This window comes from Falco rusticolus, chromosome 11 (assembly GCF_015220075.1).
Source record: "Falco rusticolus isolate bFalRus1 chromosome 11, bFalRus1.pri, whole genome shotgun sequence".
Taxonomy (NCBI): domain Eukaryota; kingdom Metazoa; phylum Chordata; class Aves; order Falconiformes; family Falconidae; genus Falco; species Falco rusticolus.
In genome coordinates this window covers 26,852,147-26,872,559 of record NC_051197.1, presented here as the reverse complement: position 1 = coordinate 26,872,559, position 20,413 = coordinate 26,852,147, and the positions used below count along the sequence as shown (strand labels likewise).

Genomic DNA, 20,413 nt, shown 5'->3' with positions numbered 1-20,413 from the left:
AGGCAGCACTGATTCTAACAGCAGTTGAATTGAATCCCTCGGGAGGTGAAGATCATTAAGTTTTCCCAAAATAGTGGGATGCTCATTTGCAGTCTGTTGCTTTTCTTTTTTGTAGCGTGCTTTGAACTGGAATGATGCAGATAACTATTAACTATGTCTGTGTATCTCAGAAGCAAGATGAATGCAATGATATTGCATTTTTGAAAGAAGTGTAATACCAATTCCTCTTAACATGTTTTTGCTTCTTTTTCCTCTACTACTAATTTATCCTCTCACGCTTAATCTTTGGCCTTTTTTGTTTGTCTTTTCTTTGCTACCGCCTGAGGTTTTGACCTGACTCCACAAAGTTTCTTTTTAAGCCACAGGTTAGTCTGTCTTCTAATTTGCTTGAAATAATCAGTGTAATGCTTGGTTTTACACAGCACACTAGCAAGATCTGGTTCCTGAAAGCTGACCCACTCTTAACTGTTGTGTATTTTGTGCGTTGAGATTTGTTTTGGTGACTAAAATTTAGTGTTGAAAGCTCTCCTTGATGATAAAGTTTGAAGATGAAGGTGTCATTGCTCCATGTGCCCAACTGATACTCTGTGTGTGAGAATGCAAGGTACTCAAATTATAGAGGATTATATGTAATGTACGTGAAATTCTCTTTTGTGTTTTGCTCCTGTGGCAAAATCTGCTGTGGTGCTTGAAGTAGCCCCTGTAATTAGAGGTGGGGCTTAGTCTGAACTATGAGTTTCAAGTCACTGTCCAAATAATTTGGAGGTTTGGGTCTGAAGGCTTTGTTTGACCTGCCTCTTCTACAATCTTACGCCAGCCATCTGATTCACTTGTTATGGACACAAGTAGCATTCAGACCCCATCAGCTGGCCTGAACTATAGTGCTAATAAGTAACTTTTTCCCTAGTAACCCATTACTTCTTTTTTCTTTTTAATCTTCCTTTGTAGCATACTTTGCTGCTTCTTCAGATATACTTAAATCCTGTTACCTTGCATGAGCCAGAAAAAAATGTTTCCATTTCTAGCTACTTGCTTAAAAAATAATTCTATAAACATGTGCCCTAGTCAGTGAGGTGGTGGTGAAAAATCATGACAAGGCTGTGCTGTTAGAAATGGCAGTGTTTCTGTAGAAGAGGTGGCACCTGTGGACAACCACATAATGCTAAATTTTGAAATATCCTTGAATGAGACATGCTGCTGTTGAATCTTATCAAGATTCAACCTTATCAAGAACTTAGCAAGCTGAACCTTATCAAGACTAGAGAAGCATTGCTGTTCTAAATGGCCATTAACTATACTTATTTTTTAGGTTAAGATTCCTTCATGATTGACTTGATCACCTCAACCTTTGTTTAACTACATGTGGAAACATGTTTCAATTTTTCACTCGGAGTGCTTTATTTCAGTAAAGACTAAATTTTTCTTTATATTAGATGTGTTTAGGACTTAGGCCACTGTTATTGTGTCTTAGTTATGTGATATATTGTGCAGTGATTTTTTGGGGAAGCAATGTCACAAGATCTTGGTTGTGTCCAATATCAGAACAGATCTGATCACTTTATGCTCTGACATTTGGCAAATTGCAGTGAAACAGTGTATTAGGTTTCCCTTCTAACCTGTCGTTCCTTTTTAGCCTCCGTAGTGCAAGAATCTTCATAACTGAACCCAAAGACCCAATAGCTTGTAAGGTTGCCTCACAGATTAGATTTTGCAATTTTTATTCTGTCAGTATGCTTACTATTTGTTAACACATGTCGTTATGACAGCAATTAGAAGATAGAGTAGTGCTGGGTGTTGTGTGTTCAAAATTATTTCAATGGAGTTATGTAACTCAACTTTAACAGAGAGTTATGTTAACTTAATACTGCTGAGGTAACTTGATAAATATTATATAACTTCACAAATATTGTCGTGAAGGCAGCCAGTCTCATGATTTTCACACTGTATTTCTGTCTGCCCAGAAATACATTTCACTGATCTCTCACTGATCCTGAAATCGTCTTTCAAACCCTTCTTTTGAAGAAATAGAACACCTTCTGATTGTCTAATGTATTTCTTTTACAAATACCTTATTTGATGTAATGGAGTAAGTCATGCAGCAATACATAAAATGTACTTACTGTGTCAAATTCTGCTTTCCTGTTTATCTGTGAAGTGGCGAAGAATAAGAACATCAGCTATGATTTGGGGTTTGTGCAGCTGAACTATCAGAAAATGACTTCCTTCTGGCTTGTTCACGTTCATTCATACCCTCTAAGTTTCATTTTTCAGACACCCAGATTAGGTATCAGGACCCTGAAGGAAGGAACTGTGTCATCTCTTGTTCATCCTGTACATGGAGTCCGGCTACCGGTCAGAATATTATCTTCACTAGCTTCTGGCAATGCCCATATTTTTCGCCTTCCTGAAGTTCATAACTCATGTCACTAATATCCGGTTTGCAGAGACTGACATTTAGGAATATGATAGAAAATATTGAAATGGATCTCTTAAATCCAACCCAACCAGAAAATGAACTAGTGAAAACAATAGTCATAGAATCTTGTAGGTTGGAAAGACCTGTTAATCCTGGACTGCCAAGTCCATCACTAACCCGTGTCCCTGAGAACTGCATCTATGCATTTTTTAAAACATCACCAGGGTGATTCTACCCCCTCCCTGGGCCGCCTGTTCCGGTGCTTGACCACCTTTTCAGCAAAGAATTTGTTCCTAATATCCAGTCTAAACCTTCCCTGTTTTCTTCTTGTCCTGTTGCTTGTTACCTGGGAGAAGAGACTGATCTTACCTGGCTACACCCTCCTGTCAGGCAGCTGTAGGGAGCGATCAGGCCCCCCCGAGCCCCCTCCTCTCCAGGCTGACCCCCCCCCAGCTCCCCCACCCCCCCCCAGCCTGGTGCCCCACCCCCCACACATCCCCTCCCCCTGCCCGTCCCTGGACCCGCTCCAGCCCCTCCGTGTCCCGAGGGACCCAAAGCTGAACCCAGGGCTCCAGGGGCGGCCCCAGCAGTGCCCAGCACAGGGGACAGTCACTGCCCCAGCCCTGCTGGCCACGCTGTTTCTGACACAAGCCAGGGTGCTGTCGGCCTCCTTGGCCACCCGGGCACACCGCTGGCCCATGCCCAGCCGGCTGCCAGCCCCCCCGGCCCTTCCCAGCCCCCTGCCCCAGCCCGCAGCTGCCGGGGGCTGGTGTGACCCGCGGGCAGGGCCCGGCGCTCAGCCCTGGGGACCCTCACACCACCGGCCTCGGCCCCTCGGCCTGCCCAGCCCCCCGCAGAGCCCCCCGCCCCCGCAGGCCAGCGCTGCCCCAGCTGGGTGCCCGCTGCACACCCCCGGAGGGAGCGCTCGGTCCCCTCGCCCAGACCGTCGGTAACGGCGTTACCCGGGGCCGGCCCCACACGGAGCCCCGGGGACACGGCCTGTGCCCGCGCCAGGGGACGTGGCTCCATCCCGCACCGCGCCGGGCTCGGCTGCCCGGCCGGGCTTTGGCCCCGCAGAGTGACCCGGCCCGGGGCAGCCGGTGCCTCCGGAGGGGCTGTGGGGGGGACGGTGCCATCCGCAGCCTCCCCCTCACCCACGGGGCAGGGCACCTTGTCACAGGAGGGACCAGGTCAGCCAGGCAGGACCTGCCTCTTGTCACCCCCCTGGCTGGGCCCGATCCCCGGCTGTCCCGCACGGCCGTGTGATGGCACTCGGGGGATCTGCTCCGTAACCTGCCCCGGCACCCAGGCCAGGCTGGCAGCCTGCGGCTCCCCTCATCCTCCTTCCCACCCTTCCTGCAGGCGGGTGTCACACCGCCTGACCCCCAGCCTGCCGGGACCTCCCAGTTTGCCAGGGCTGCTGGGAAAGGATGGAGAGCGGCTGGGCGAGCTCCTCCGCCAGCTCCCTCAGCATCCTCCGGTGACATCTCACTCCCCTCTGACCCCAGCGCTGGCACTGAGTGCTTTGGAAGTGTAGCTTTTTGTAGTTGACAAAACGTGTCTGGGAAATGGGAACAGTTCAATGAAAAGAATATGAGGCTTAGCACACAAAGCTCATCTTCTCTCTCTTGATGTCCTGTGGAATTGCTTCCAAGTATTTTGGATAATTATGATCTGTTGTAGTGTCCAGGATGTTTTCGAGAATGCAGTACCCTCTTTTCCCAGAGGGATATAGATGAACAGGTCTTGAAATCCGCGTATGAAAAGTACGTGCCCGAGATACTGCTATAGCTTGGTGCCCTGCTCTTCATGCAGTGTTGTGTGGGAATGACAGCTGGATCTAATCTTCAGCACATAGGATTTTTGAGGAAACAACTGGCAAATTCCTTCCTTTACAAGACAGTGACCAATGTTTGTATTAGCAAGTCAGCTTGCTTCTGCCCACACCCAGCGATGCTTATGTATCTATGGGGACATGTGTTGGACCGGAGCAAGGCAGTCTTTTGGAGCTATGCAGTTAATGTAGTTCTTACATTTAGAATTATTAAAAGCTTCATTAGTTCTTAAATGGCTTGTATAGTTTAGATACTAAAATCTTGACTTGGTCTGTCTGAGACCTCTACCACAAATGCATTCTTGTTGAACTGAGAGAATTTGTCTTGTTAACATGCCACAAAGCCTATGGCAGCGATGAAGGAAAGCACTGAATGGAATAAGGAGGGAGTGCTACGTGCCTTTAAATGCTCATTGTAAGGTTCTTGAACATACTACTCAGGTTTGCTTCTAGAAACCTCTTTATCCCCACTGTGACATCTGCCTTCAAATCTTTTACCCTCTCTAAGATGTGTGTCCAAACCAGTTTCCCGCAGAGTGCTGGCCCAGCTGCCCGGGCTTCCCCTCTGTGGGTATGTGCTTTATGGGGAGCACCACAACATTTTCAGTTGCAGGCAGCATAGTCCGACAGCAGCCTCTCTTATAGCCTCTTATTTCAGTTTCTTTCTAACATGGGAATAACCATCTTTGCACGTTTGCTGCCAGGTATTTAGTCTGCAGTACAGTTATAGTTCACCTTGTTGTGGAGCTAGGTTCAAGTGGTTGGGGAGCCTTAATTTCCTGGATTCTTCCTAAAATTTCTTTCATTTACATTTGTGGTGTTCGGCACAGAAAAAAAAAAAAAAAAGAAATTAGCTTGGTTCCACAGCTTGTTCTGTAGCAGCTGCCTGCAGGCCAGTATGCTGGCTGTATGTGCGTGACGCTTGTTTCCTGTTAAAAAGCTACTTCAATAAACATCGTAAAATAAAATGAGGATTTGATGCGTAATCAAGTTGGTATCAGTATGTTTCCCTTAACTTGTACTTGGACAAGCATTCCATCTCCAGTTTGTACTCAGTAATGCCCCATCTCACCCCCAAGAATGTGAATATTAAAAATCATGACAACTTCTGCAGAAACCTTTGTGGTACAGGCTATTCCATCCAGTCTGCTCATGCTATACCCTTGAGGCTCTCTCTGGGAATCATGTCCCGAAGGTTTTTTTTTCTCATTCTCTCTCAGCTTACTGAGTCTTCCAAACCAAATCAGTGCTTTGTTAGTGATTTCCTTACATGCTGAAAACCTGTAGAGGTTTTTTTTTGCATCTTCAGTGGTTTTCTTACTTACAGTGCTGGCCTGGTTGGTAGTGAGTGGGAAAACATCACTGTCTTATTTGAAATGAAATTGATACGCTTGGATTATGGGCATTACCAATACTTTTAGCAGTTTTCCAGGTGCAACTTCTGATCTCTTTCATTAGTTTGGTCATCAAATATCACTTAGTCCCTTGCTCTGTGCAATACCAAAGCTGGTAGTTTTTTTTCAAGGAGCTTACATGAATGTGCTTGCTGAATGGGAGTGAATTCTGATTCTGAAACTTTTCTAGATGGCAAAGAATATATATTGAGCAATGTTTTTCTCTGGTTATTTGTTGATATTGGAGTTACTTGTCTTGTAAAGCCCTATGAGAGGAATGTCATAGTCTCATATTTTTCTCTAAAAGCAAGAGGAAACTCGTGTTTGCTCACAAAGTCCCTGCTTGTGGGACTTGTTGAGGGAAGGGTTTCTCTGAGCACTTCTTTCCATCTCGGTACTTCATAGGCATGTAAAGGGTGTTGCCGCGGGGAGAAGCAGAATGGGTGAGGTTCCCTGCATCTGTGTGACTGGGAGAGTTCTGTTGTCTTGTTCAGAGCATCATAGGAAGGAACGTTTGCTTTCTGATATGTATTGGAAAACAGTAAATGTTTCAATAAAATTGAAAGTTTCTATATGGTCCATAAACCAGTTCTCATGACCATTCTTTCTCCTTCATCTCTGGGTTGTCTCATTCCTCTTGAGCTTCCTTTGTTCATTTTTCTCTTTGCATAATGTAACCTCCTGGCCTTAGTATTTATAGGTGTGCTGTCCCATCTGTTCTTTCATCTTCGGCTTGTATCTATTTTATAAAGTTCTGCTTTTCCCATTTTTCTCCTGATTTTTATTGCTGCCTTAGTTGTTTGGGTTTTTCCCCCTCTTTCCTTTTCTTTTCTTCTTCTACCTTACGAGAAGAAAATAGCTCTCCTATACCTCTCCTTACTACTTCCGATCTTAACTTCAAATTAACTGTAGAGGAGCTCTCCACTTTGCTGCTTGGTTCAACCTCTTCTGAAAATTCCCCATACATGCCAGAAGCCACTTAGCTTTGCCAGAAGCTAGGTGCTTTTCCTAATATCCAACTTTAAAATTACTTTAACAATTGGACTAGAACAGAATAGTCATATGTAAGTTGTATGGACTTTTACAATGTGTTATTATATAACAAATAAGTATCTTCAAGTTCACACAATCCTTAATGCACTCATACTTGCTGTAAGTACAACACAGTAATACTTAGGCTTCTCTCTCTCTCTCCAACCTTTTGACTGTAAGCACTATATTCACTTTGTTACATTTTTGTTTTTTTCTTGAATGATAGGAACCCGCAAAACCTCTTGAATTTGCCAGAGACTGAAAAAATGCACCTGTTCTTGTTTTATTTAGCAAGTCTTTATTTAAAAGAATGAATGCTGCAACAGAATTACATCAAGTGAGTAATGAACTAAACTTGTGCCTGACTGCACCTCTGCACAGGTCATCCGGAAAGGCTGGCTGACCATCAACAATATTGGCATCATGAAAGGAGGATCAAAGGAATACTGGTTCGTTCTAACTGCAGAAAGCTTGTCCTGGTATAAAGATGATGAGGTAAGGAATGAAGAACTTTTTTCTACTGGGGGAAAAGCCCCAGTATTTATTCAGTTTCCTGATACCAGTTTAAAATATTAAATCAGCTTGTAGAGACTTGAACCGCAAGAACGTTTTAAGGTTTTACCTGTGTTCTTTACATTTTCTGGTTTTGATTCGTGGAGAATGCTGACCCTTTAAGACTTCCATTAAAATGTTGATAGCATAAATACAGGGTGTTGTGTGGGGGTTTTTATGCTTCTTTTTTGTTTTATTTTTTTTCCTCTCTTCCTGTGGTTTCCACACATTGGTCTAAAAAAAGTTGTTACTGTCCTACGCCTGCTTGGACTGCTCTTGCACATCTACTGTAAATCGATCATAAATTGTCTAGGTAAATTTACTTCTGAAAGTAACGACAGCAGTTGCTTTAATGATAACAATTGGGCTCTGGCCTCATATTCTGAGAGGATGAAAAGCCTGTCTGCAGAGGTCTGTAGCTGGTTGGTGTGGATTTTCAAATTTGACAAAAAATGCACCTTGGTAAGAAATGTTGCTGCTGATCAGTAAATCTGAGGTGAGTGATACGAGAACTGCAAAAAGCATATCTATAGTAAATGGGCTGACCAGGTGGCTCATCTTATTCAATATGTTGTTAGGCTGCTTGTTGGTTCTGTTTACTTATTTTTTCAGCAGAGCTGGTAATGATACGCTCTATCCAAAACTCCAGCGGTCTCACTGTTAATTTTTGAAGGTTAAAGTGGGATTTTTATGTGAACTATCAGCTTTACAGTAAAGCCATTGTAGGTTTTTTTTTTTTAAGGTTTATGGGTTTTTTTGTAGAAAAATTGGGCTACATTTAAAAAACCCCACAATTATTATTTTCTGATTTTTTAAAAAAGTTAAATCTTTTCAGCAAAATCTAGTGAATTTTTTTTTTTTTTTTTTTGGTGTGTGAACCAATTTATTGAATGGAAGAGGCACAAGTAAAGAGAGTTATAAATGAGCTCTAAAACATCACTCAATCTTTCCCTCTTATTCTAAGTAATAATCACAACACTGGCTTACCACCAACAAAACAGGGAGTTGGTTGGTGGAGACTGTGCAGACAATTCATACTCTTTTTAACTTAGTGTTTTACTGCAGTGGATTTTCTAGAATTACTGGGGAGAGCTCCATGTACATAAATAAGCCAGAGCTCTGCTGAGTCCTGTGAATCCAGAATGTGGTGCTTATCGTAGGTAGTTACTTCAGCAATACTGCTGATGGGGGGAACTGCGCTGGCCAGTCGTGGTTTTTTCCTGAGCCATTTGGGGATAGACTTTAAGATCGAGGGACAAATTAGGTGAATCTTGAAGATTTTTCCCCTTGCCCTTTTATTTAAGTATTAAAGGGATTCAAATGTGTTTCCTGTAACAGGAAAATTGAGAGCATGTCAGACAGAGGGGAGGAGCCAAGCACTAGGTGTCAAGACAGAAGTTTTATTCTCAGATTACTGAAGTATAATTTGAAGTATTTCATTGTAGTGACATAAAAATGAATTTAAAAGAAATGCGAAAGTGCCTTTATGAATTTGACAGTTTGAAGCTGTTGGGTTTTATGATCTACCTTGAAGCTACTAGAAGTTGTTGTCTTAGGTTAGACATAGGTAACTGTAACTAAAAAAGTGATGTGGTGAGATTAACACCCCTTGCTACGTTCTGTCTCAGGCAACTAGAGGTGCATCTAAGATGTGCTGTGGCAATTTTTACATTAGTTTTGGTGTTGCTTTTTTGTGTGTGATCTTTGTTTCTTGTGAAATAGAAAAACTTGTGAAAATACTCATGGAATGTCTTCTGCTATGCAACTTTAAAAATGAATTGTTTGTTTTGATAGCCTGCAAGGGAGCCACCTGGGAATCTCAGAATAGTATGTGGAGGGAAATGGCCACTGTCTGTTTGCTGTATGCATGCTTTAAAATAGTGTCTTTTAATTGCCAAAGAGTTGTGTTTTGGGAGTCATGAAAATACAAGTAGTACATTCAGGCCACCATGGGAGATCACTCAGGAACTTCTTAGAGTGGTAAGAGAAGATAATAGTGTAGTACTATTCCATGCTTTGCTGGTTCAAGAAGTTCCTCCTTGAGTACAGATTAGCTGTACAGTTTGATTATTCTGTCCTGGGAAAGAGTTCACAAAGTTATGTTGGATTGCAGGATTGCACTCTCTCCCTCTCTCTCTCTCTTTACTGGGCTTTTCTCAATACGACTTAAAATTAGTGAGGTCTGTTTCAGATGCTCTCTGAACAAGGTCAAAGCCAGAGCTTGACCATTAGGTTAGTCAGAAGGCAAGTGACTTGTTTCAGAAATGGAACTACTGGCTTTGAAAATTAAGAAGGAAATATTTGGTCTCTTGGCTGAATTCCAATTTTTGTAACTACATTTCGTCTCCTTAAAATGTTCTCTTCACTTTCAGCTTGTTTGAGTAGTTGTCACATCCCGTTCTCAGATGATTATTGAAATGGCTGCACGCTGGTGCATTTCCACCCTGGTAAGATACATAGTCTGCAGTGATGTGTGAAGTGATACCCATGTTTATGTGTCCGGACTGTGCCCGGGCTCGGCACGGCTGTGCAGGCTGAGAGGTCGCAGGGAGTTCAGATCCCCCACACCTCCCACTCGGGCCTGTCACTTCTGCAGTCCTTGCACAGTAGCATGACCCTCTCCATCACAGCTGGGGAAGATGCAGAAAGTCAGGTCTCACCTTTGCTGTCTTGCCACAGCAATGAGTTTGTGCCCCCTGCGCCTCTGTCCCCAAGTAAAAGGAAGGTTGTAGCAGCATGTGTGCCAGAGGGCTCTCACAACATACTGTGCAAAGCTACAGCGCTTGCTAGGACCTCTGGGGCTGTGCACCCCCTCTAGTGTAAGCTGAGCCCATTTTCTGTACTCTGGAATTTACTCTGAGATGACAGTCACTCTCTGAATGCAAGTGGTTGCTTGCTAGTGCCATCAGAAGGATGTAAATTATTTCCTTTATTTGAGAGCTGCAGCTTTTAGAAGTGAAAAATTCACTGTGGAATGCATTTCGAAGCGAGTTACTTTGGCAAAAGTTTTCAAAATGTGTTGTATGGGATCAGTACTACAAAAGAAATGGTTTCTTGACATGATTCTGTTGCTGCTCAAACGTGCAACAGGATTTTATTCCTGATGAGGTGGGAATCAGTGCCTAAGGATGCTTTTGAGGCTTGTAATTATGGAAATATGAAGTTGATGTTTGAACAGTGTGGTTAAAGCAGTTACAGTGTCAGTTATGTGAATACTAAACTGGATTAGTTCCTGATCCTGTGTACAGTTGCTTGTGTTCATAACTTTGCTGCATGACCAGTACCATGACTTTGTGCTTTTCCAGTTGCTTAAAATGAAGCAAGGAAAATATTGTCTACCGCCTTGAGGCTGTTGTGAGTAAGTGCAAGGTTAGCACGTTCATTGATCTCACAAATACAGATGTCTTTCGTAGAGCATTCCGTGTGATACTAGCTAAAGTATTACAAGGCATACCTATGCACACACAAAGGATTCAAGCTGAGCATCTTCACTCTCAGTTGTTACTGATTTGTTAAGTAGCACAAAAAGTTGTAAGCTTTTGTGCTGAGATTCATTTGAGAGTCAACCTGCAAATATGAGGTTTGTGAATTAGACACTTTCACTAGGATAAAATGGACTTTGGGAATGTGGAACGCCACCCTAGCTTGTGAATCGAAAGCTCTTTATTGTACACAAAAGGATGCCATTTGTAAAGTGGTGTAGCATATTTACAGGGCATGGTCAGAGAATGTGATTTTATTATTCTGTCCAAAGCATCCAGAGATTTCGCTTGGTGGGCAAAGGATGCCAGACTGGGCTCTAGGATGAGAACTTCTGAAAATGCGAAATTTACATTTATTGGAAAAATTCCCTTTAGTCTTATTTCCAAATAAAATATTTCCATTCAGTTTCAGTAGGAAAAGATAGTATTGTCAACATCCAACAATAGATGCAGCTTGTATTATGATTTCACAGTTTATTCCCAATTGTAAAATTGTGTGTGATTTGGGAGGGAGATAGGAAAATAAGTGAGGAGGTGAGAGAGTTTTGGAAAGGGGAGAAGTTACTTTAAGGTCTGACATTGTGTATGTTCACAGAATTAACTCGCCACACAATTAACTGCTCTCAGCTTCTGTGGCTAGCAGGAATGTTAGTGATTTTTATACCGACAATAATCTGCTAATGCAAGTTGCTCGAGTTATGCCTGAGAAGTAAATGGGAGGACGAAACAAACAATGGTGCCGCAAAGCTGCGTATAAATAAACCTTATTGTTAGTGAGTTAATGAGAACAACTAGGAAAAGAGTACTATAGGAAGCACAGTAAAAATTTCAGCAGTGGGTTTTATTGTATTTTATAGGCAGTGTTGGGTTGACTCTAGGTGGGTTGCAGTACGCGGCTTGGTTACTGACCGGCCGTCTGAGATCCAGAGTGACTCTTGGCTGGAGCTGTTGGTGAAGATGCTCTGGTGTGTCAGAGCGGTTTCCCACTGGCGGCTGTCCCTCAGGCTGGGTTGTCATGCGACTGCCTGTCTGTGCCTGCTGTACAGGTGAGAGGATGTTCTGCACAGCAAGTGTAGACAGGCAGACACATGACAACTCCGTCCAGCCAGTCCCTTGGAGCCATCACCGCTGGTGTGCAACAGTTTGTACCGTTCCGGTTTGGGGGACTTTGTTGGGGGGGAACACACAGAATAGAATTAAACTTTAAAACATTGGGAGCTATAGAACAAGAACAGAACTTGATTTTATTCAGAAAAGAAGCGTTTCGGTACATCAGTTATCATTGTGCTGACATGTATCAGAGGTGCCATTTCAACAGACTGGTCGCACTGAACATTTGGAAAACCAAAAAGGAACGAAGCCATGGTTTATTTTATATGCAATTCATACAGGGTTTTGCCTGCATATTGTACTCACACATAGTAATTTAGCCAGATGTTTTTACTCTTCTTGGAAGCACAGAAATACTGAAGTTCAAGATAAAGGATGTGTTTATACAGTACATATTTTCTAGGAGCAGATAAGTACAATAATCTGGTATGTTAAAAATAAAAATCTTTCTGTATAAATGGAGGCAACCACTTGCACATTAACCCCGTTAAAGGAAACGTGCTGGAAAGAAAACTGGTTGCATTTTAGATCAGTTTTGCTAATATGTGACAGCTATGCAAGTATGGTATTTCTTTCAGTATTTTACTTTGCATATTATTTTGATTTAGCTTTCTCTCAAAATCTATCCTTTGTAAGAAAACAAATTAACATTATAGAACTTCGTTTTTTCAGTTAAATATAGACCATGCTATAGATCAAAAGCGTGCAAATAGCATCATTTCACATCACAAGATGTGCTACTTTGCTAAACTTTCCTGTATATAAAATACAGACAGTGACTGTCATTCAACTTCACAATGACATTTGCAACATCACTGGGTTGTTGTTTCAAAAGGTATAAAACACACTGGAAGCTTGAAAGGGAAAAGAATAATTGTATTACTTCTATATACAGATTAAATGATTCTGTTTTTTAACGGTGTTCTTAAATCACTGTTGCTCGCTAGTGCCACCATAGGTAAGCAACAAACTTGTGCTTTCAAACCCTTCTCAAACCCATATCCCACACAGAATAGCAGCAAACCACTTTTCAGTTCCAGCCTGGAAACGAAAAGGGACACATTTACCAAGAGGCTAAAAAGTTGGGGATAGTGCTGAGGTTTTAAATTAGACTAATAATAAATTAGCGTGTAATTATTCAGGTGTTCTAGATCTAATCATTATTTTGCCATAAAGATACATGGTGGCTAGTATGCGAGTTGAAGTGTACCAATTAAGTTTATCAATTATATGAATAAAAATTTTCCTTGAACCTAGCAAGGTGAAAAAAAATGAATCAAGCACAAAACATGACTAGCTAATTCAGACATGAAAATTAATTCCAAGATGTTAAATAGTCTTACTTTGGCTTTATGTTATTACATAAATTTTTGTACCTCTAAGTAAAATTTTAAATGTAAGCTTTGAGTTGGCATGTCTTCCTACCCGTTCGACAATTTTAAAGAAAAAACAAAAGTGGCAAATTAGAAGTACTTTTAAAACAGATATAAAACACCGATTGTTTTATTGCTTTCATCAAATTTAATTGCTGCATTTAGTTGTTAAAGAAATCAAAGGTCTTCAGTCTGGGAGAAAATTAGGTCTCATTTTCTGTATTATGGATCCTTCTTGAAATAGCAAAGAATCGTACAGTAAAATTAATTGGCAACTTATCATATAAAAGGGTTGCAAGAACAAAAGTATGCATTTTAATTAGTAGGTTTTCTATCAACAGCTATCAGGAAGGTTGTGCTGGGAGTAAAAGTTGTAAGTGGAAGGATTGTGCGGTCTTTCTAATAACTGTACACAAGGAGAATTAATCAAAGAATCAGCAAAGGGCTTTACATCTTGGACTGAGGCTAATGACTAGTTAGTTACCGCCACTTGATTCTTATTTAAAAACTGATACTCCTTGAAATTGTAGTTGATTTGCTAAAAGGGCTTAACATTTTTGTGTGCTGTATCTGGTTGATTCATTGAGTTGGTAAAGGGCTTGAGAATATTTTAGAATACTCGTAACAGAAAAAAAAATCTCAGGATTGTCAATATTGTATTTACAGAAACCTATATTAAGGATTTGACTTCAAATATTGCTAGCTTTGAAATTGAGTTGAGAATTGTATTCTCTCCAACTGTGATCAGGACTTTTTGTTTAAGGGCAGGTTGTTATTTTTAGATACTGTTTTGCAATGCAGCGTAAAATGCAGTACAGAAGTACAGTAGTATTATTCAGGAAAGTTTCATTTTTAACTGTGGCATTTCCTGTCTTTTTGCAGGTTTAAACCTGACCCTTAATATTATTTCAGTTAGGAGTTTTGGTTGTGATTTGTTTTTCTTTTATTTTACAATAAAGTACAGTTCAGGAAGAAAAGCCTTTTGCAAGTAAAAGTAAAGTTATGCTTTAAATTAAAATGTACTATTTAAAAAACCCCAAAAGAGTAAGATTTAGGGGGTTTTCTATTTCTAGTCTGCTTAACAGATTTTGATTAAAAGATTATAATAATTTAACATTCTATTTAGAAGTTTGGAATTTTTATGCAAGTATTTGCATAAAAATATTTTCCATATAGCAGTGATACTTGGGTGGTCTGCAGAATTGTCTGTGGACACACGGTGATAGCACAGGAAGGGGGGCAAGAAGTGTGGAGAGTATAGCAGTGTCTTTTTAGTCTTCTGAAAATACAGATGCGTTAAATAGCACTGGTAATGGTAATACAGAAGACGACATGCAACTTAATGACAAGGCAGGAAAATGTCAAATGACATGTTTTTTTTTTAAAGTAACTATTTTTTTTCACATTTGGATGCTTATTTGTTCTATATTTAGTCCTCTAAAGTTAAGTGACTTTCCCCCACCGCTCTTTGCTCTTTTCCTTTTTTTTTAACATTAAAGGAGCATATAGGAAAGGTTTGAAATGTTTTCTTCCTCTTCACTATTTAATTTTGTTGAGTGTACTAAAAAAAAACACTTGTGCTCCTTAAAGATGGAAGAAAATCCCTTATATTGAAACACTCGCCGATTTAAATGTTCATACCAGCTTTCATTTGCCTTTCCTGGTTTTGTGTATTTTATGGTAGTATGAACTGTGTCATTTAGTTCATACAACAAGCTTAAGCATTGGTATCATCCTGTTTTTACAGGACTCTCACCTTGATTTAGTATATGCATTGGATCCTGCTAATTTTTTTAGTCATTGAAAAAAAGCACTGTTTGGGTTTTCTGGTGTTTTGTTGTTTTTTTTCCTCTTGAAATATTAGTATACAGCTATTTTGTGTTTGTTGACATGCATATTTAAAACCTCATTTTATAACTGCAGAAATCTTTTCTGCATGATTATGATCAACTAGAACTTGTTTCAACTAAAACAGCACTGTTTTAAGAACCACAGAATCACTTAATTCACTTTGAAAATGTTTTGATTACTGAGCCAAAGTAGATATACTTCCTTATTCATTCCTAACAATACAGGCTTTCTTTCCATATCTGTTGCTTTGCACACTGCATTCCCTCCTCCCCCCCAACCCCCCCGCCTCCTTTCCAAGCCCCATGCCAAGGGGGCCTCCTAGATCTCAGTCTTATAGTCTAAAAATGTAACTTTGAAGAGTCATGGGTGTATGGGAGGGGAATCACTTCCTAAATCCAGAAAGGTCATTTAAAATAAAGATTAATGCAAATAGTGGACTCAAGATAAGATAAACACTAGTTCCATATGTTTTCATTGTCCCTGCTTATTTAGCAAAAGTTAGTGCAGGCTATCTTCCACAGTATTTTCACCGAGAGCCTATTATTGGCTGGATAACAATACTTCCTTTCTTCATTTCTAGATCAGAATTATAAAAAAGTAGCTCTGCAAGTCAGCACTAGATAGGAAAAATGTTTGCAAATGTTCATATTCCCCTTGAAAGCATAACTGAACAAGTTTCTTAACAAGATCTGATAACATTTTTCTACCGCTTAAACAAAATCTAAGTCATAAAACTTTTCAGATTTGCTATGCCTAAAACAGCAGTCATACTTAAAAAGAGATGGAGAAATATTAATGCAAGTTTGAATCTGGTTCCATTCCTTTAATTTCTTTCTGTCTCTTCATTCTATTAATAACTACATTTAACTGTGTGTTGAACTCCACTTTAAAGTAGAACGAGAATAAAAGTTCTGCCTACTCCTACTATAATGGATTAAAAGCCACTAATTTACTCCTAAAGGTAGTCTTCTGTGAAATAAAGAAAAAGAAGGTGGGTAACCTGTAAGTGTATATATACATTAAAAAAGAATTCTTTTAGTCCAAATACATAACGTTTGATGGGAGGCTATGGGAAATGACAGTCCTAGTTCTTGCTTTGTAGGCTTTAAGACAGCCAGCGTAGGCACAGCCACACTAATGCTACGCGACCGTCTCTCCCCAGTAGGATTTCTATTGATTAATGAAGGAGCAATGAAAAAGGTAATAATAATAATAATAATATACATATTTTTTAAAAAAATTGTACAGCATCAAGGCTGTCTAACACATAACACTCATTCTGCAAAACTGACTGGTTTTAATAGTAATGGCTACATGTTTATGCTAATTCTTTTTATAGTATAGCTATTCAAAGCCTTCCTGGCAATAATGAGCACCATATAGATGGGATTTTTTTTCCTGGTTGCAGTAGTTTGTTACTAGTGTTAACTTTAGGGGAGCTGACTCTTGAGTTTGGCTGGTATCAAATTGCAGCCCAGACTTTTTGTATTATTTTGTCCGTGGGGATTTCATTCAGCCTGAGGGTTTTTTTTCCCTACCAGGACAGCTGGAAATTCACCAAAGCAAACTTCTGCATTCGTTTACAAATTCCATTTATATCAGTGGGATTCAGGACAAAGTAACTTATCATTTTGCATGTTAGAAGAAATATCAGCAATTCAAAGTATACATGAGAGCGTCATCAATCGCTGCTGATCACTTCTATGCAATGACCAGCCAGGTATTGGGATGGAAAGCTGACTGTTCAGTTTTGTTTATTTATTGGGTTTTTTTCCATCACACCCTGAACTTTTGGAGGTATTTTTTCCTGACAATCAAAGATTCCGTATTCTATGCGGCACAAGGCTAGCATGGAGTAGTCCCAGTTTCCCTACGGTTTCCCTCCCAGTTTTCATTAGCACACACAGCATAGGTTACTTGCAAAGAAGCTTCAGCTGCATATAAAAATCTAAGTACAGGTCTCCCAAAGGTGATATAATATATATTTACAATAATTTAAAATAATATTCATGCATTCTTTTCTATTATTTTATTACTTTAAGAGAAAATAATTTCTGAAAATTGATCTTCAGATTCTAATTCACAACATTCAGAATACATACTTCTAGCAAGCCTTTTCTGCATTAGAAAGAAATCATATATTCCTTAAATATTTATACTGATTGCTACAATGAAAAAAAATATTTAAATTTACCTTTTTAGTTTGTGGGGGGAAAAAAAGAGCTTTATTTTAAATTAAAAAAAAAGAAGGAAAAAAGGAAGGACCGGCTTTAACTCTACCCTTGTACACTTCTCTAGGCAGTATACCTCTAGGCAATATACCTCTCTCATTTCTTGCATAGGTTTTAGTAAACCACCAGAGCTCCATCTTTCTTGCGGTGATGACTGGAGGAAGGGGGGAGGGGAGTCACCTAGGTTCGCCAGGTCATAGGCCAGGTGTTCTTCCAAAGTAGGCCTTACCAGAATGTCTTCCCCGCTTTATTCTGCAGTCCGCCTTTTTCACAGTGTCCCTGAGCGTTTCTTATTCCCTAGTGTGCAAAACCTGCGAAGAAAAATACTGTATATGAGATCTGAAAGGAGCAATGACTTGTCTTCTCCTTGGCAATAGCGACTTGCGTCCCCAATAGTCCATGCCGCTGCTTTCCCTTGCCCAGTCTAACCAATGTGCAGACTACTGTACAACAGCATTGTCCTGAACAGGTAGTCTGAACACTGGGGCGACGGAGCAGGATCTCCGGACGCGTCTTATTTATTTATTTTAAATCCTCTTTTAGTCTTGGGGAAAAACTGCCTTCCTGCATGACGGGTTGTGCTCGGCTCTCCCTCACACTCTGCAGCACTCACTGCAACACACTGAAGTGCTGTGATTTCCAGGCTTGACGTGGCACATTTGCAGCAGACGGGGGATCTGGCAATGAATTTAGGACCAGGAAAAGGGGGAGGGCTGGGCCTGAGAGGCCATATATGGGATGATGTCACCCTGGGGAGGTTTGGGTATGCACTGTGCCGCTGGTGAGACCGCTAGAATTGCCTGCTCTCAGACATGGGTCTGTGTATAAAATGGTACCAGATGTTTTAGTGTAATGTTAAGCAGTCATTTCATCTTCAGGCCAGATTTTTTTCTTCAACTGGGCAGGAAGTGGGCCCCAGTATGGAAAAGCTGTAAAAAGTCAAGATGTACAGTTTCGCTGCAGCCAACGGAGAGCGAGTGAATGTCGACGCAGAATGTGCTGTTTTGAGAAGACTGAAAAAAACAAATTTAGAAAAAGAAAAAAAAGGAGCCTGCCCGGGAAGCTAACGCAACAAGCCAGCACTGATTTTCTTTCTTTTTAATGACTCTGGTTGCGCTTTTCTGTTTTGGCATTTCAGAGCAAGAAAAGGGCAAATAGGTTCATTTTTTTCTTGGAACTGTCAGCGGCATGCAGGCTGCCGAGACTTGAACAGTAATTAGAGTTACTTCCTGAAAGTGAAGCCCCCATGAAAAGTCTGGAGAAATGTTCTTTGTCATAGCCTCTACATGAGTAATTAGTTCCACATGTGGCCTTCCTATTTCCCTTCAGCTATTTTGGCTGGCTGCTTGAATACTTTGCTATAGCTCGAGACTTAAAGAAGCTTTAAAGTTTTCATTTCAAGCATCCACTGTGAAAATAGCTATTTCTGGTGTCATAATAAATTGCTTCTGGTAGATCAGTGCCATTAGGCCTGGCATTGTTTTTCACTGGTAACCCTGCTGGTCCCATTTTTCTTTTAATGGTCCTTGGTGGAATTATTCTGCTGAATTTTATCTTTGATGTTTACCAGATCTATTGAATTTTGCCAAGTATGACTTTACCGTAGATTTTAAGATATTCTCCCCATGGGCAGCTATCCTCATTCTCCTGTAAACTTATTGTCTTTGTTACTTGTGCTGTTGAATCAAAGTGTTGGGTTTTGGTGGTTGGTGGTGGTTTGTTTCTTTTTTAATCTGCCTTAGCCTGTGGTCTAAAACAACAGCTACCATATCAGGTTAGCTCTTCTGAAGTCAAACCAGGACTGTATACACACTGTGTGGAATTGTTGCCTGGAAAGCTGAGGCAAGTGTCAGTATTGGGATTATATTTTGAAAGGTGGATCTCCACCAACTTCCTGGACAGGAATGTACGTAAATGTGTATGTAAATGTAAAAGTGCACTGTGAGCTCTGATGTCCTAAATAATTCCTGCGTGATTCAGTTCTTCCTGGGTGATGGCAGATTCTGAGAGAGCCCTATCTCCTGAGGGCATGCTTGGGGTAGGTTGCAGGACTCTTCCCTTCAGGAAGAATGAATGCAGTAAATTTGGATGCTGGGGAAGTTGAAATTGGAGTCTCAGGTCAACGAAAAGGAAAAGTAACCTTCAGGCTGCTTTGTAGCAGCGGCAGGCCAAGCACTGTGGGTCTGTTTCAGATTGTGCATCTGATTCTACCATTGGGATCACAGTGGATTAATGTGTGTCCAAGCTATGGTGGGGCCCCTTTTTAATTAGTGAAGGCAGAGGTTTAAAGAAGCTACAGAAAGAGGTTTAATGTGCAGGGTGCTTGGCTTTCTTAGAAACAGCAGCACCGCATCAGTATGTAAGAGAAGGTGAGTTGGTGGGCAAGAGCTTTTGGAGATGAAGCTCTCAAAGTAGAGCACATCATGGATAAACCAGGAGGGCTCCTCGTCTGCATATTACCGCATGTGTAGGAGCTGGTGGTTTTATTATATTCCTACTTGGCGCTTGTCTTGTGGAAGAAGAATATGATTTTTGGAAAGATTGAGTAGTGAGAAATTTTTGTGAGTGGGACCCTCAGTATCGTGGGTCAGATTTTCCCCAGTGAGGAACCATTGGCAATGAATTGCTGCATGTGCCACCAAGAGCAAGAAATTATGTTGTCAGGAAAAGACAGGGTTCCAGGGATCTTCATCCCATACAGCAGAAAGGGAGGTAGGCTGAGGAGAGCAGGAGGCGATGCGTTAATGAGCCAAACAGGCTGAGGGGCCGAGGGAAGCGGAGGTTTGAATCTTGCTGCCGAGTGCAGCAGCAGTAGCCTGTGAATTTTTCCCGAGATGGTTAAATAGAACCAGAATAGCTCACCACATTGCGGCCTGGAAATTCGTTCCCTGTACGTTTTCTTTCCTGGCGCAAGCAGAGCTTCACAGGAATGGAGTACAAGAGCAGGGGGTTTGGGTCCTTCTGGGTGCCCAGAAAGATGCTAAAACCTTGTCGGGGAGAACCTCTAATAAAGTGCAAAGCTATTCAGACCTCTTACGCGCATTTTCTTTCCTTCCAAAGGGCTACTCAGCTAGTTACATGCATCTGTGTTAGACGTTTAGACCCAATCCCTCTTTTCCGCTTGATCTCTATTTGGAA

The 20,413-nt window shown here is 41.0% G+C and overlaps 1 protein-coding gene across 5 annotated transcripts in view; it reads left to right on the top strand.

The window, feature by feature from the left end:
- The window catches only part of DNM3 (dynamin 3), a 186,414-nt gene that overhangs the window by 53,350 nt on the left and 112,651 nt on the right, over positions 1 to 20,413 (top strand). For all 5 annotated transcript variants that reach the window (XM_037404094.1, XM_037404092.1, XM_037404091.1 and 2 more), the window contains exons 14-15: positions 360 to 365; positions 7,058 to 7,171. In XM_037404094.1, coding sequence (XP_037259991.1) covers positions 360 to 365; positions 7,058 to 7,171 — 120 coding nt within the window. The remainder of the gene's footprint in view (positions 1 to 359; positions 366 to 7,057; positions 7,172 to 20,413) is intronic.